Below are 13293 nucleotides of genomic sequence, written 5' to 3' on the forward strand. Positions count from 1 at the left end.
ACTCCAGGGACTGGATGAGCAAGATGGCGGGGGAAACCACTGCTGAAATGATATACCTTGAAGATGTACAGGTAGGGAGCAGAGACCTTCCTCTGCAGACAGGAGCCTCACAGTCCCACAAAGCAGAGAAAACCCTGACTCACCCTGAGACCACCTCCCCACAAGGGAAGGGGCCAGGGAGGTTTGCCTTCCAACCAGTCCGGGACTGGAATCAATGCCTACATCCTCCTCCCAAGACACCTGCCCTGCGTCCCACCGTGCCTTGGTGGGGGCTGGGATACCCCTCCCCGTCCACCCTGTGGGTCTCCCTCAAACTTCTCTTGCCCTCAAGTCCTCCTTGACCACTGTGTCCACCCAGAGGTCTGTCCCTCCTCCAGATGCCCTGGTAAGCCCCACCCATCCTGGCCATCCAGTCCCTCTCAGGAGGCAACTTGTAGGGAACAAATGACTTCTCCACTCAATCGGATCACAGGATCACACTGTGGGTCCCTTGAAGATAAGTTTGCATTGTATTCTGTAAATCCTCCCCTGCCCCCTCTGGCACAGGGAAGGCTCTCAGTACCTGCGGCAGGCTTCACAGTGCTACCCACCAGCAGATGCTCCTGAATGACTTGCACTTCAATCCTCAAAGCTGTTTCGTCAGTTCGCTGAGGCATGGGATTCTTTGTATGAACCATTCCATGACTGTTCCTAAAGAAGGCTGTCTGACACAGCATCAGGGATGGTGGTTTAGTCGCTCAGTCGTGTCTGACTCTTTGTGACACCATGGACTGTAGCCCGCCAGGCTCCTCTGTCCGTGGGATTCTCCAGGCAAGAATACTGGAGTGGGTTGCCATTTCCTCCTCCAGGGGATCTTCCCGACCCAGGGATGGAACCCAGGTCTGCTGCATTGGCAGGAGGATTCTTTACTAGCTGAGCTACCAGGGAAGCCCCACATATAGCATTGAACTGTCCTAAATCTTCTCTCTAAGCCAGGGTGCCAGCACCCTGTGTCTTCGAGACACATCCTGGGTCCAGGTGAGGAGCACTGTGCACCTTTACTCCTGGTCCTTCCCCTCCTGCTCTCGTGACTTCAGCCCCAACCCGCGGTGGGCTCAGGACATGTAACTTCAAACTTGACCGCTCCTGGTATAAGCTGCACGTTATTTAAACTGTCTGCACCAGCCTCCTCATATACACAGAGGAGGTAACAGCTCCTCCCCCAGAGAATTACTATGAAGAATAAATGAGTTACATGTAAAGCACTTAGTAAGCTCTCCGTAAGTGCCACGTGTCACCAGGATTATTATGGGGCCAGCAGCCTGGGGAAACTAAGATGCTGTCCCTGCTCTCCTGTTCATCTGCTTTGTGACTCCAGACATATAAACCCCAAGAGCTTCTTTTTTCCGTATATAAAATTAAAATATTGTTAATGCCTGGTGTGTCTACCTCACAGGGTGGCTGTGAGATCAGATGAGCAAATACACATGAAAAATGCTTTTGTAAACTATGAAAACATGTACACACGCAGAATAACAAACACCAGCTTTCTGTGCCTGCATCCGCGTGACCTTGCACCCCGTGTAATGGTTCCTGACTCTCCTCTGCCTCCTGTGTTAGCCGAGGGCTCCTGGGGCAGGCATCACATGTCTCTCCTCTCCCATCAGAGGACACATCCAGTCCCAGGGCCCAGGCCCCTTAAGGACTAACTGTGGGGACCCCTGGACTACAGCTCGGCTCCAAGGACTTTCCTGGGCACTGCTCCCTGGGCATGGCCAGCAGACGTCCCATCTTCACGAGATCTCTGTATTCAACCCCACGCTGCCGGGAAGACCACTCTACTGGTGGAGTGGCCCTGAGCAGTCCACATCAGGGAAACCAAGCAATCGAACCCCAGCATTTCATAAAGGAGCAGTGACTTTGGGTCTTTCTCCTTCCTTCCCATCTCGAATCCTTCCCAAGGCGGCAACTTTGGCTTTGGGTGCCTCAGCCTCTGGCTCCCAAATCTTCCCGAGGATGGGAATCTTGGAGGATGCCACGGCCTGATGTTGACCTGGGTTACTTCTGCATCCCTCCAGACACCCACCTAGCACTATGCACAGAGAACATTCTGGATGCACAGCTCCAGACTGGAATTCAAAAGACTCGTTTGGGAGAGAAGCAAAATGAGTGGACTTGATGGGAGATTAATTGCACAGGCGTCTGTCGACTGCATGGCTGAAGCTGGATTTTTTCAGAACTGCTGGCTGCCTTCACATTTCCTGGTGGAAGTGGGGCAGGTCAGCAGACAGCCCAGAGTCGTAGATAACTTTTGCCCACACATCATTCACTTTTGGGAGCGTTGGCTTGAAATTGAGGGGTGTGTGTGTTTATGTGTGTGTGTGTGTGTGTGTGTCTGGAACCGACGTGCCTTCCGTGAGCCTCAGAGATCCCTGTACTCTCTTCAAATGGGCTGATTACAACACAGAGGATGTGGACGGCGGAGTTTTTCCTGTTTGATGTCACACTGCTACCCTTTAAAAGTCCGAGGCGAAAAAAGGAGGGAATGCAGCTGAGGAGCCTCGGGCCAGAAACCAGCAAGGAAGAGGGGAAAGAGGCCCGCAGAGTCAGGGAGGCAGGGTCGGGTTTCAGCCTCAGCACCGATCACTCAGAGAGCTGCGATGCTGGGGGCCCGCCTGGGGCTCTGGGTCTGCACCCTGAGCTGTGCGGTACAAGCCTATCCCAACAGCTCCCCGCTGCTGGGCTCCAGCTGGGGCGGCCTCACCCACCTGTACACGGCCACAGCCAGGAACAGCTACCACCTGCAGATCCACGGGGACGGGCACGTGGACGGCTCCCCACAGCAGACCATCTACAGTAAGTGGGGGCTCCACCCACGCTGGGGAGGGAGGGAGACTGCTCTGAGCATCCACCTGCAGGGACCTGGGGAGGCTTTAGCTGGACCAGAGGGCTAATGCAGCCTCCTAGATCCTTGTCCAGGATATGTGTGTGTTTGTGTGTGTATGTTTAGACCTCGGGAGAATATTCTGTCACCTCCCAATTAGTGTTTATTGGTTTCTCCCAACAGGAATAATTTCCATCTTAACTAAAATCTGTCTTCCCACAAAGAGCAACCTCTTCCCCTTTGCCCAGTCCAAAGAGTCATAAAAGTGTACAAATGATAGACAAGGAGGCTGGGAGGAAGAGAAGCCAGACCAGTCAGTAGACGCTGAGTTATGCTCATGAACTTTGGACTGGGTTAGCCTTGGAGGTTGTAAAGAGGATTCTTGTACCAGACCAAGGCTTGGGATTGATGAATCCAGGGGCTCTTTCCAACTCGGGGCTTCTAGTATGCTGGCCTTGTAAAAGTTCTCAGGAAAAATGTATCAAAGACTAGACTAGACAGCATTCACTGTCTTGATGAGTCTGACCCAGTGAATCCACACACCCATCCACGCACTCATCTATCCAACAACCTTACTGGGGACTTCAGTGGTACCCAGGCTGCTATGAGCCAGTGAGTCTTCTCTGTGGAGCTGAAAGTTCTACCTAGTAGCAAACTGAGCTGCTTGGAAACTCACTGAAAACATAAGACAATCAGAATGTCTTTAAAGATCAGGTTTGTGGAAAATTGGACCACAGTCTACAATAGTCAGCCAACTAACTGTGCTTCAGATGTCCCCAGAAGGGAAAATGGGGTGGGAAGAGGAAAAATAAAGACATGGACTTCTCTTTTAAGAGAACTAATAAGAATTACTCTAAGGATACAGAAAAATGCCAACTGATTCAAAATTCAATCAGAGGAGTGAAAGAGTAATCACAATCTCTGTTTAACTTAAAAAATGTATTGTAGGAATGACTTGCCCTTTACTGCTGCACGGAATGATTCAGTAATTTTGCGATGGCCTTGCTGTATGCAAGACATTCATTCTGCTAAGAATCAAAGGGCCTTAAACGTGGTAGCAAGACAGATGAACATGCAAAGCCGAGAGTTCAGATCTCCTCAAGTTCTCAGCAGATGGTGACAGGAGATAGGAAGAAGGTCTCCCCAAATACCAAATGGTTTGCAGAACTCAGGGGAATATGGTAGGATTCAGGCGTCAACACCTTGGAAGCCAAGTTTGAGCCACATGGCAAAAATCTGAACTAAATCGGGATACAGTTGTTGCCGCCAACAGAGTGCATGTTTTATTCAATGGATACTTAGCAGCATCTGCAATGTGTCCGACATTCCCCAAAGCGAAGGTGACTTCAAAAGAAGACCCAGCCCTTCAAGCACCTCCAGGCTTCCAACCCTTCATGAAGACATGAACTTTCCGCTGTGAAGAGACTATTAGGAAACACGGTTTTGCAGCTCTTGTGGAGGGTCGCCCTCCCTTCAAGATGAGAGATGCTTTTCAATGCAGGATAGTAGATTGCGGTACATTTCTGTGATTCCCTAGATGGAAAGGGCTGCAGACAATTAGAGACTGCTTCTAAAACTCATCTTCCTTTGATGAAAGGAAGCCCCCAAAGGTGCATCCTGGTGGGGATGGGGGGAGGGCTGTGAGTGGTGCCAGAAGGGGGTGGGGCTTAGCCTACTGAGTTTGCAGAGTGAATCAGAGAACTTTCCCTCTTGTAGCCACTGACCTCAGGCCCCAAAAAGGCACAGGGCGCTAGTTGGAATGAATTAAAATCACTGAGAGGAAGCAAAGTGAAATGAACCGATTTCAGATTTTTTTTCTTACAGAAAGATGCTTTTGTTTTCTCGTATATAGACCCTAGCTAAGCCTGTGTCTCTGGCAACTAAGAAACCTGGGAAGGGACGGAGTCAGGGGTGGGAGGGAGACACTTCTCCTAGTTTGTATAAACTTTTATATTATTCAGACCAGTTATCATGAGCATTATGTACACATAGATAAAGACATAGATTAGAGAGCGAGAGAGATAGGTAGGCCGAGATACAAAGTTACCCAAAAAGGAAAGAAGAAACACTGATACATGTAACTAGGTAGCACAACTAAGCACCAGGCCGAAGAAGAATTTGTAATGACCTCTCCCATGAACACAAAGCAATGCTGGAACTTTTGTAAAACCAACGATGGTTTTACATTGATGGAAAGATGTGGGGTGTATTTTCCCTCCTAATTAATTATGCATTTCCAGTAAAATGCAGTTCAGTTGATTAATATGCTTTACTAAATTCTTCTTTTTTAACTTTTATAAGTGAGGAATTTTGATTAATCATTGAGTGTTCAGCCCAACTTTGGTTTGTTGATCATCATTAAATTATCTGCTACAAGAAACTAGACCCTCAGGACTCACAGCTGTTAATAGGGAACCTCTCTGAAGCCGTATCTCCTCCCTACTGTAAACAAGGTCACCCTCTTGAACCCCGTGAACCCCACTTTGTGGCAAGAGTGACAACAAGATGCTTATTACTCCCAGTTAATATTTCTCTCTAGATCCTAAACTTTTTACTTCCTTCACCTTCCCCAGTGTCACTTTCTGTACATGAAGCTTAACCATACTTGGGCTTTTTAATCTTTCAAAATAATATCTTTCTTTTGGGGACCCCAAAGCTGTTTTGGAGAAGGAAATGGCAACCCACTCCTGTATTCTTGCCTGGAGAATCCCAGGGACAGAGGAGCCTGGCTTTCTACAACCCATGGGGTCGCAAAGAGTCAGACACGACTGAGCAACTAACACACAACGCAAAGCTGTTTACACCCATCATCTTATTTATCACTTACTGGCCATGAGACGAGAGTAGGGCAGAAGATTTTCTACTTTTACAACAGAGGTTGAGGCAAATGGTCATAGTAACAATCACTGGTATTTAGAAAGTGTGCTTATAGTGGATAAAAATATTATCTCCTTACATCCTGAAGTCGACCAAATCGGGTAAGTGATTGTGCTCCATATAAGAAAACAGAGATTCAAGAACACAGATAACTGGCTTGTGGTCACATATGGTAAGTGACCTAAAGAACACCCGGACCAGGTCCCACACTTCTTCCGGGGTCAGGTACACAGACATGGCATCATGAAAGGAAATGTCCTTCACATCTGCTGGGCTCCAACAGATGTGGCCCCAGCAGCCAGGGGTTGGTTGATGCCTTCTTTCTGCCAAATTCTGCCCATGGGTCTGTGCAGACCTGCCTTGGGCCCCTGCACCAGGGAGGGAAAGCAGCTCTTGCCTTTGCTAGACTTTTGTGTCGGCTCCCGTGGATTTGGTTCAAGCCTGTGCACCCTCACAGCAGCGGCTCCCTGACCCTCTGCAGGCTGCCTTCTGTCCGCAGTGGCCCTGGACACCACACACACCGCCCAGAGGGACGCAGGCATCTGCCGGCGACAGCCCGAGTGACGGCTTGTCGTCAAGGGCAGGCCAGCCACCCTCCACGGAGCCTTCCATCTGCTAAACATTTTCAAGGCACTTTTACAGCATCCTCCCTTTTGATCCTGCCACAGCCCTAGGGAGCAGACAGCACAGCTGTGAGACCAGAGCGATGACTTGCTGAGGCTACAACGTTCGTAAGAGGTGTAACAGGGAACAGAATCTTAGTGTCTGGGTTCCGGGTTGCTGGCTCAGAACCTCTCCCCTGACACCTCTCCTCAGGCACCACGACCTGGAAGCCTCATAGCCATGGCCTGGATTTTGGCCCCAGATTGTGTCTTCTGAGGCTTGTTGTAACCTCAGTTGGAGATGAGCTCCTGGGCCATGGGCAGAGGGTGTCAGGGTCACGGACCAGAGTTTGAATATTGCCAGAGGTTCCTCATCATTTAAATTGGGAGGTTGCTACTTCCAACATTAATAGTGGTGACATTAACAACACAGCAGCTGGGGTTTTTAAAAATCCTTTTTTATTTCTTTAGTTTTAGTGCCCAAGGCATGTGGGATCTAAGTTCTCCAACCAGGAATTGAACCTGAGCTCCCCTGCAATGGAAACTTAGGGTCTTAACCACTGGACCAGGAGGCAAGTCCCATAGCAGCTGTTTTGAGAACTTAAAATATATCAAGTACTCAGAGTACAACCTCTCAAAAACAGTTAGGAAGTATAATTATTTTTCCAGCTAGACTAAAAACTCATCAGGCTAGAAACAGCTTCTTGTTCCTTATGTTTCAGGTCTTCCCTCGACAGTAACTGTAGATCTGAGACACCCCGACAGACGTCACTATGGAGCATTTCGTATCCTCTGTACCTCCCATAACCCACCCCACTTCCAGAAGATTCTGTCAAGGCCAGTCTTGAGCCACACTTGGAAACCAGTGACTGCTTCCCTTGGGCCTCTTTCTGGGCTCACTCTCAGCCTCACAGCCTCTGCCTGTCATCATTCTGACTGCTCTGAGCTCACCTAGTGTCTGAGCACTGCCTGCTACTGTCCTTGGAGGGCTCTGAATGGAGCCCGCATAGGGTAGATCTGGGGTGTTACTCACCCACAAGGTGCCACCACTTGCTGGGCACACATGCCCAGCGTTCACAGCTCTCCAGGCTGCCTTTCTAGAAGTCCCCTGCCTGAACTACCTCCCTGGGGACTCTGAGGCCAAATGAGACGTGTGGGGAACAACTTTCTGGTCGGCTAAGGGAAGAGACTCTGAGACTTAAAAAAATGATCCTAGTAGAAAATGTCAGGAAATTAAACAGCATTTGGGGAGGAAGTCTTGCTCAATTATCAATCGCATCACACCTTTTATGGTCTAATTGGACCCTTGCTACAAAACAGAAACTTTAGACTTTATTTAACTAGTCACTGGTATTTCTTAAAACTGCAAGCCTCCACGGGGCTGGGGGCGTCACAATTAAAGCTGCTGTCACTCACTCAGGATGTAAGTAGTATGAATGGCTGTCAGGCTTTTGTCCAGGGCTAGGGGGTTATTCATTTGTTATTTTTGGCTGTGCTGCGTCTTCACTGCCGTGTGTCACTTTCTCTAGTTGCAGCGTTTGGTGGTACTCTTCATTGCCGTGTGAGGGCTTCCCACTGCAGTGGCATCTCGTGCTGAGGAATATGGGCTCTAGAGTGTGCGGGCTTCAGTAGTTCTGCCCAGGCTTAGTTGCCCCATGGCATGTGGACTCTCCCCAACCAGGGATCGAACCCGTGTCCCCTGCATTGGCAGTTGGATTCTCAACCACTGGACCACCAGGGAAGCCCCAGGGCTAGGTTTTGAGAGAGGCTGCCCCTGGGGAGGGGGGCACCAGCAAGTGAGAAAAGGAAAATGAATAGTGATGAAGAAGCAAGAAGTAATTCCCTGCATCCATTCAACATGGAAAGCTAAACCACCTGCTTCTCCACCCGGCTGCTGCTGCTGCTAAGTCACTTCAGTCGTGTCCGACTCTTAGCAACCCCCTGGACTGCAACCTACCAGGCTCCTCCATCCATGGGATTTTCCAGGCAAGAGTACTGGAGTGGGTTCCCATTGCCTTCTCCGGCGTCTCCACCCTAGAGAGGCATAAACTTATTTATTAACACAGGTGATGAGGTACATGCTCTGATGGGGTAAGGCATTGTTTGGAGGGGCTGAGAAGAAAGAACAGTCTATGCAGATGAGGGAGATTAGAAAAGTCTGCATAAAATGGTGACATACGAGCCTGGCCTTGGAGCGTGAGTGACCTGGATACACAGAAAGGAGAAAAGATTCACTGAAATACATTTTTTGACACAGAAAGGGTGCTGGATTTCTGGCTCCACACAGCTATCTCCGTGGAGGATCAGGCTCCAAGTACAATCTGGATTCCTGAAGGACATCTGGGCATAGATTTCAAAATCACAAAAGCTTGGGAGAATGTAACCACCATGGCAAACATTAAGCAGTATGAGCCACGGACTTCCCTGGTGGTCCAACGGTTAAGATTCTGCACTTCCAATGTCGGGGGCAAGGGGGGACACAAGTTCGATCCCTGGTCAAGGAGTTAAGATCCATTCTGTCAAAAAATAAAAGTATGAGCCAAACAAAGGGGACAATAGAGCTCAGGGAGACAGAAACGTGTTGGCACAGGCAGAAGAATGCTGGGAGCTTGGGGTGCTCCCTACAGGCAGGGGGAGAAACAGGAGGCAAGGCAGAGGCAGGGAGGGGCGTGGGGAAGTGGGAGTCAGAAGAAAAGAGGCCAAACAAGGACAACTGTGAGGAGAGTTCTGTGAAGGCCTCACCCTGTCCCCTTCAGGTCAATCAAGGCAGGCTTCTTGGAGGTGGGGACCACGTGTGAAGCCAGGTTTGGACCTGAATGGTTTTCTCCACAGGTGCCCTGATGATCAGATCGGAGGATGCGGGCTTCGTGGTGATAACAGGTGTGATGAGCAGGCGGTACCTCTGCATGGACTTCACAGGCAACATTTTTGGATCCGTGAGTTTCTTTTTGTGCTGGGTTATTATTTACAAATACTTATCTCACAGCTCTGGCAAAACGCAGAACCTTATAGCCTAAAGATTTCCACTTGCAGTGTACCTTGGTGATCTTTTCACTGAGGACTTATACCCACCTAAGTATCAGGTGCTCTGGTTCATACAACGGGGGTCTGAACCCAGGATGTCCAGCTCTAGGGTTCCTGGGCTCTCAGCTTCTGCTCTGACCTGCCCCACTTTGTCCCCATGTTTGCACCTGGGACAGCACCTTGTCTGCAGCGCAGGTCCTCAGGGCACGTCCGTTCATGTTGTCAAGTCCATTAGAAAGAAAGGGTGAGAAGCCACTGGCATCTCATGATGTTGTTCCTAGATGTCCGTGACCTTGGGCAAGTCCCCTGTATCTGTCAGCTTCAGTTTCCTGAACTGGAAGAAGTCGAGGGTGGGGACGTGGATCATATGTCCTGTGGGCTTCCCTCAATTCAAGGTCTGTAAGGAAATCTCTCCATCCCAGCTGTGACAGCTGATCTGCACTGGAGAGTAAGGGCTTTTCTGAACTACAGGGCGGGAGTGCGTTCCAAACATCAGGCCTTAACACAGGAGCAGGAAGGCGGAGCTCCGGATCTCCTCCCACCAGAAATTCCAAGACAGCAATTACTTTCTGTTTTGCTTGCTGTGTCCCCAGCACCCACCACAGAATCTGACCCAGAGCAGATAAATATCTGTTGAACAAATATAGATAAATAGATATGAAAATACCCGTTGACCACATACATGCATATAGAGAGTCCTCATCTTTAAAATATTGACTTCCTGGACTCTGGGCCTTCCCTGGTAGCTCAGTCGGTAAAGAATCTGCCTACAGTGCAAGAGATCTGGGTTCAAACCCTGGGTGGGGAAGATCCCCTGAAGAAGGAAATGGCAACCCACTCCAGTATTCTTGCCTGGAGAATTCCTCCAACAGATGAGACTGGCGGGCTACAGTCCATGGTGTCACAAAGAGGCGGACACGACTGAGTGCCTAACACTTTCTTTCCTGGACTTTGAGGATTAAATGGCATACTCTGCAAAGGTCCCAGCGGGCATTGGGCAAAACCCAGCCCCAGTGAGTGGCTGAGTGAGGGCTTGCCTAGGTCATCTGATAATGAAGTTCATGTCCTAAATTCCCACGTTCTGTCTCCGCTGGGAGCACTCTCACTTATGTGGGGCCCCACAAACCTCAGACCACCTTTGTCCAGGTGAAAAGGCTGACTCAAGTCGCCGCTGAGCTCAAAAAAAGTTTAAAGGGCAGTGACAGGGCAGGACGAGGCCGCATGGAAGTCGGCCTCCCTCCAGAAAGCTGATTCTGTCCAGCGTGGCTCCAGGCAGCCACACGCCGCCAGTGAGTCCCCAGGCGGGCCGAGGGGAACCGCACTGGGGGCCGTGTAGCTTGGAAATGAGTGGAAATCCCTTTTGCCCAGCAGGGCACGAAGGGGTTTTAAAGGCACGGCCCTAGCAGAGTGGGTGGGAGGGATGGGGTCCCCGGGGTGCAGCTAGTAGCGTCCAGTCCCCGCAGGCTCCGGGCTCACCCCAGTCGCCCCGCCCCGCTTGCAGCATCACTTCAGCCCGGAGAGCTGCCGGTTCCGGCAGCGGACGCTGGAGAACGGCTACGACGTGTACCACTCGCCGCAGCACCGCTTCCTCGTCAGCCTGGGCCGGGCCAAGCGCGCCTTCCTGCCGGGCACCAACCCGCCCCCGTACGCGCAGTTCCTGTCGCGCAGGAACGAGATCCCGCTGCCGCACTTCGCCGCCACCGCGCGGCCCCGGCGCCACACGCGCAGCGCGCACGACGGCGGGGACCCGCTCAGCGTGCTCAAGCCGCGCGCCCGCGCCACGCCCGCGCCCGCCGCCTGCTCCCAGGAGCTGCCCAGCGCCGAGGACGCCGGCCCTGCCGCCAGCGACCCGCTCGGGGTGCTCCGCGGACACCGACTGGACGTGCGCGCCGGCTCCGCGGGCGCCGAGCGCTGCAGGCCCTTCCCCGGCTTTGCCTAGGGCGCCCGACTTGGGAAAGCCACATCATCTCCTGGGGGACAGGCTCCCCTGCCACCCCCAGCAGAGAAGGTGGAGTGGGGTGGCGGCTCCCTCCCCGGGAGGTCCGGGGGAATCGCCCTTTGAGGCCTGCGGGATGGAACTCCTCACTTTCCTCATCCCACCTCTCCGCACCCCTGGGAGAGAAGGGGTCCCCGCCCACTCTCCTCTTCCCTCTCCTGTCCTCTCCATCAGTCCAGTCGTTAAGAACAAAAGCTTAGAGACTTCCCTGGTGGTCCAGTGGTTAAAATTCAGCCGTGCCAATGCAGGGCATGTGGATTCGATCCCTGGTGGAGGAACTGAGATCCCACATGCCTTGCGGGCCAAAACAAACAAAAATTTAAAAAGCAACAAAGGTTTAGGCAGTTGATCCCCCCAACATCCCCACCACTCGCCCCGGGAGGTGAAGGGAAGAGCCCAAGCCAGCAGCTTCTACACTACCCACTACTTTGTGTCATCTGCCTGGACCCTGCTTGACCTTGACCTGAGAGGACATTAACAGATCGACTGGGCAATCCTACCGGCAAACATCCTTAAACATCTCTGGAGAAGCCTGTCCACAAGATTGGCGGTAGGCTGGTCAAAACCTAGCCAGAATGACTGCTCAGAGACGGAAGCCAAGGGATCAAGGTGGAAACATCCCCCCTGCCCTGCCCTCTCCCTCTCTGCAGCCAGAATGACTCCTGCAGCCCTGACACAGCTCTGCCTCTTGGACTGCCTCTGGCTTGAGTGAATTGAGCCTGAGGAGGGGATCCAGTCTTGGCTCCAGATAATCTACCCTGCTAGGATTTGTTTTTCCAAGGGGAAAAAAATTCAAACTCTCCTTAGAGGCGTTTAGCTAAGTCTCTGCTTCCAGGTTGAGTGGCAATCCCAACTACACAACTGTTGCAGGGAGGGGCCTTGAGACCCCTGCTGTGGGTTTTGGGGTCTTTGTGGCAATTGTGCCCTTTCACGAAGTGGCACTGAGGATCCCGGGGAAAGAAATCCAGGACTGGGGAGCCCAGTGCAGGAGTTAGGAAAAGCCAGCACTGTCAGCTCATCACGACCCTGCCTACCCTGCAGCCATGGCCAGAGGCTCAGTTAACACTCTCCTAGGTTGACGTGTCTGGGTGTTACTCCGCTTGGAAGTTCTGGGGGCACCAAATAAAGACAGTTTTCAGTCCCAGAAGCCCCAGCGCCACCCTGAGGAATACCGACTCTCACTTACGGACGATGGAGCACCAGGCAGGGGACTGTTCCTACCTCTGTTTCAGGGGCTACCTGAAGAGGAGAATGTGGGCAAGCAGGGCAGATCTGAATAGCAGCTTCCTCCCAGTCGCCTCACCACCCCCCACTTCTCATCATGCACCCCATCTTAGAAATTGATCCACTCTCCTCACCTGATGGTTTTAGGCTGAAGGACCAGTTCCTATTTTGAAACACCTAGACTGTGTGTGACACTATATAGCAGTACATGGCAACTATTTCCTCTACAGTCTTCATTTCCCATCGGAGATACTATTATACTGTATAAGAGCTACTGGAGAACTCCATGGGAAGGACTTTGGCGGAAAACTGGTTCTTTGGGGTTTTCTCTTTGGCAGAGCCGAGGGAGCCCCACAGTCTTTTGTCCCTTAGCACATGGCAATATTTATTTATTTATTTGGAAGATTTTTGCCTCTCGCTCTGTATTTATAGATATTTATAAAAATGTAACCCCACCCTTTTCTTCTGTTTAAAAAAAATAAAATTTATCTCAGCTTCTCTTTTTTTGTATGTGTACATAAAAGTGTATCAAAATATGATAATAAAAGGAATTATGGTAGAGGAGCACTGGAAAATGCAGAGAAAGCAAAGTTGAAAAAAAATCAGAACTTTAAAATATTCCGGGTTTTTCCCATACACAAACGAACTCAGTAATTTTGACTAATTCAGACAGAATTCTGGAAAACAAAAAAATTTAATCATGATTA

General features: G+C 50.9%; 1 protein-coding gene across 1 annotated transcript; it reads left to right on the forward strand.

Annotated features, from left to right (window-relative positions):
- Nucleotides 1-2558: 2558 nt before the first annotated feature.
- FGF23 (fibroblast growth factor 23) lies at nucleotides 2559-13086 on the forward strand. The gene is made up of 3 exons (XM_055395514.2): nucleotides 2559-2835; nucleotides 9175-9278; nucleotides 10868-13086. The coding sequence occupies exons 1-3, from the start codon at nucleotides 2640-2642 to the stop codon at nucleotides 11303-11305; spliced, it is 738 nt and encodes a 245-aa protein (XP_055251489.1). The 5' UTR covers nucleotides 2559-2639; the 3' UTR covers nucleotides 11306-13086.
- Nucleotides 13087-13293: the final 207 nt, after the last annotated feature.

This window comes from Moschus berezovskii, chromosome 6 (genome assembly GCF_049115385.1).
Source record: "Moschus berezovskii isolate FMDL1 chromosome 6, NW_MosBer_1.0, whole genome shotgun sequence".
Lineage (NCBI taxonomy): Eukaryota > Metazoa > Chordata > Mammalia > Artiodactyla > Moschidae > Moschus > Moschus berezovskii.

What these genes read in the sequence shown, in the direction of transcription:
- FGF23 (XM_055395514.2), top strand. Translation starts at nt 2,640, where the DNA reads ATGCTGGGGGCCCGCCTGGGGCTCTGGGTCTGCACCCTGAGCTGTGCG. An exon ending in CCCACAGCAGACCATCTACA is followed by an intron (nt 2,836 to 9,174) that starts GTAAGTGGGGGC and finishes TTTTCTCCACAG; the next exon opens with GTGCCCTGATGATCAGATCG. An exon ending in CAGGCAACATTTTTGGATCC is followed by an intron (nt 9,279 to 10,867) that starts GTGAGTTTCTTT and finishes CCCCGCTTGCAG; the next exon opens with CATCACTTCAGCCCGGAGAG.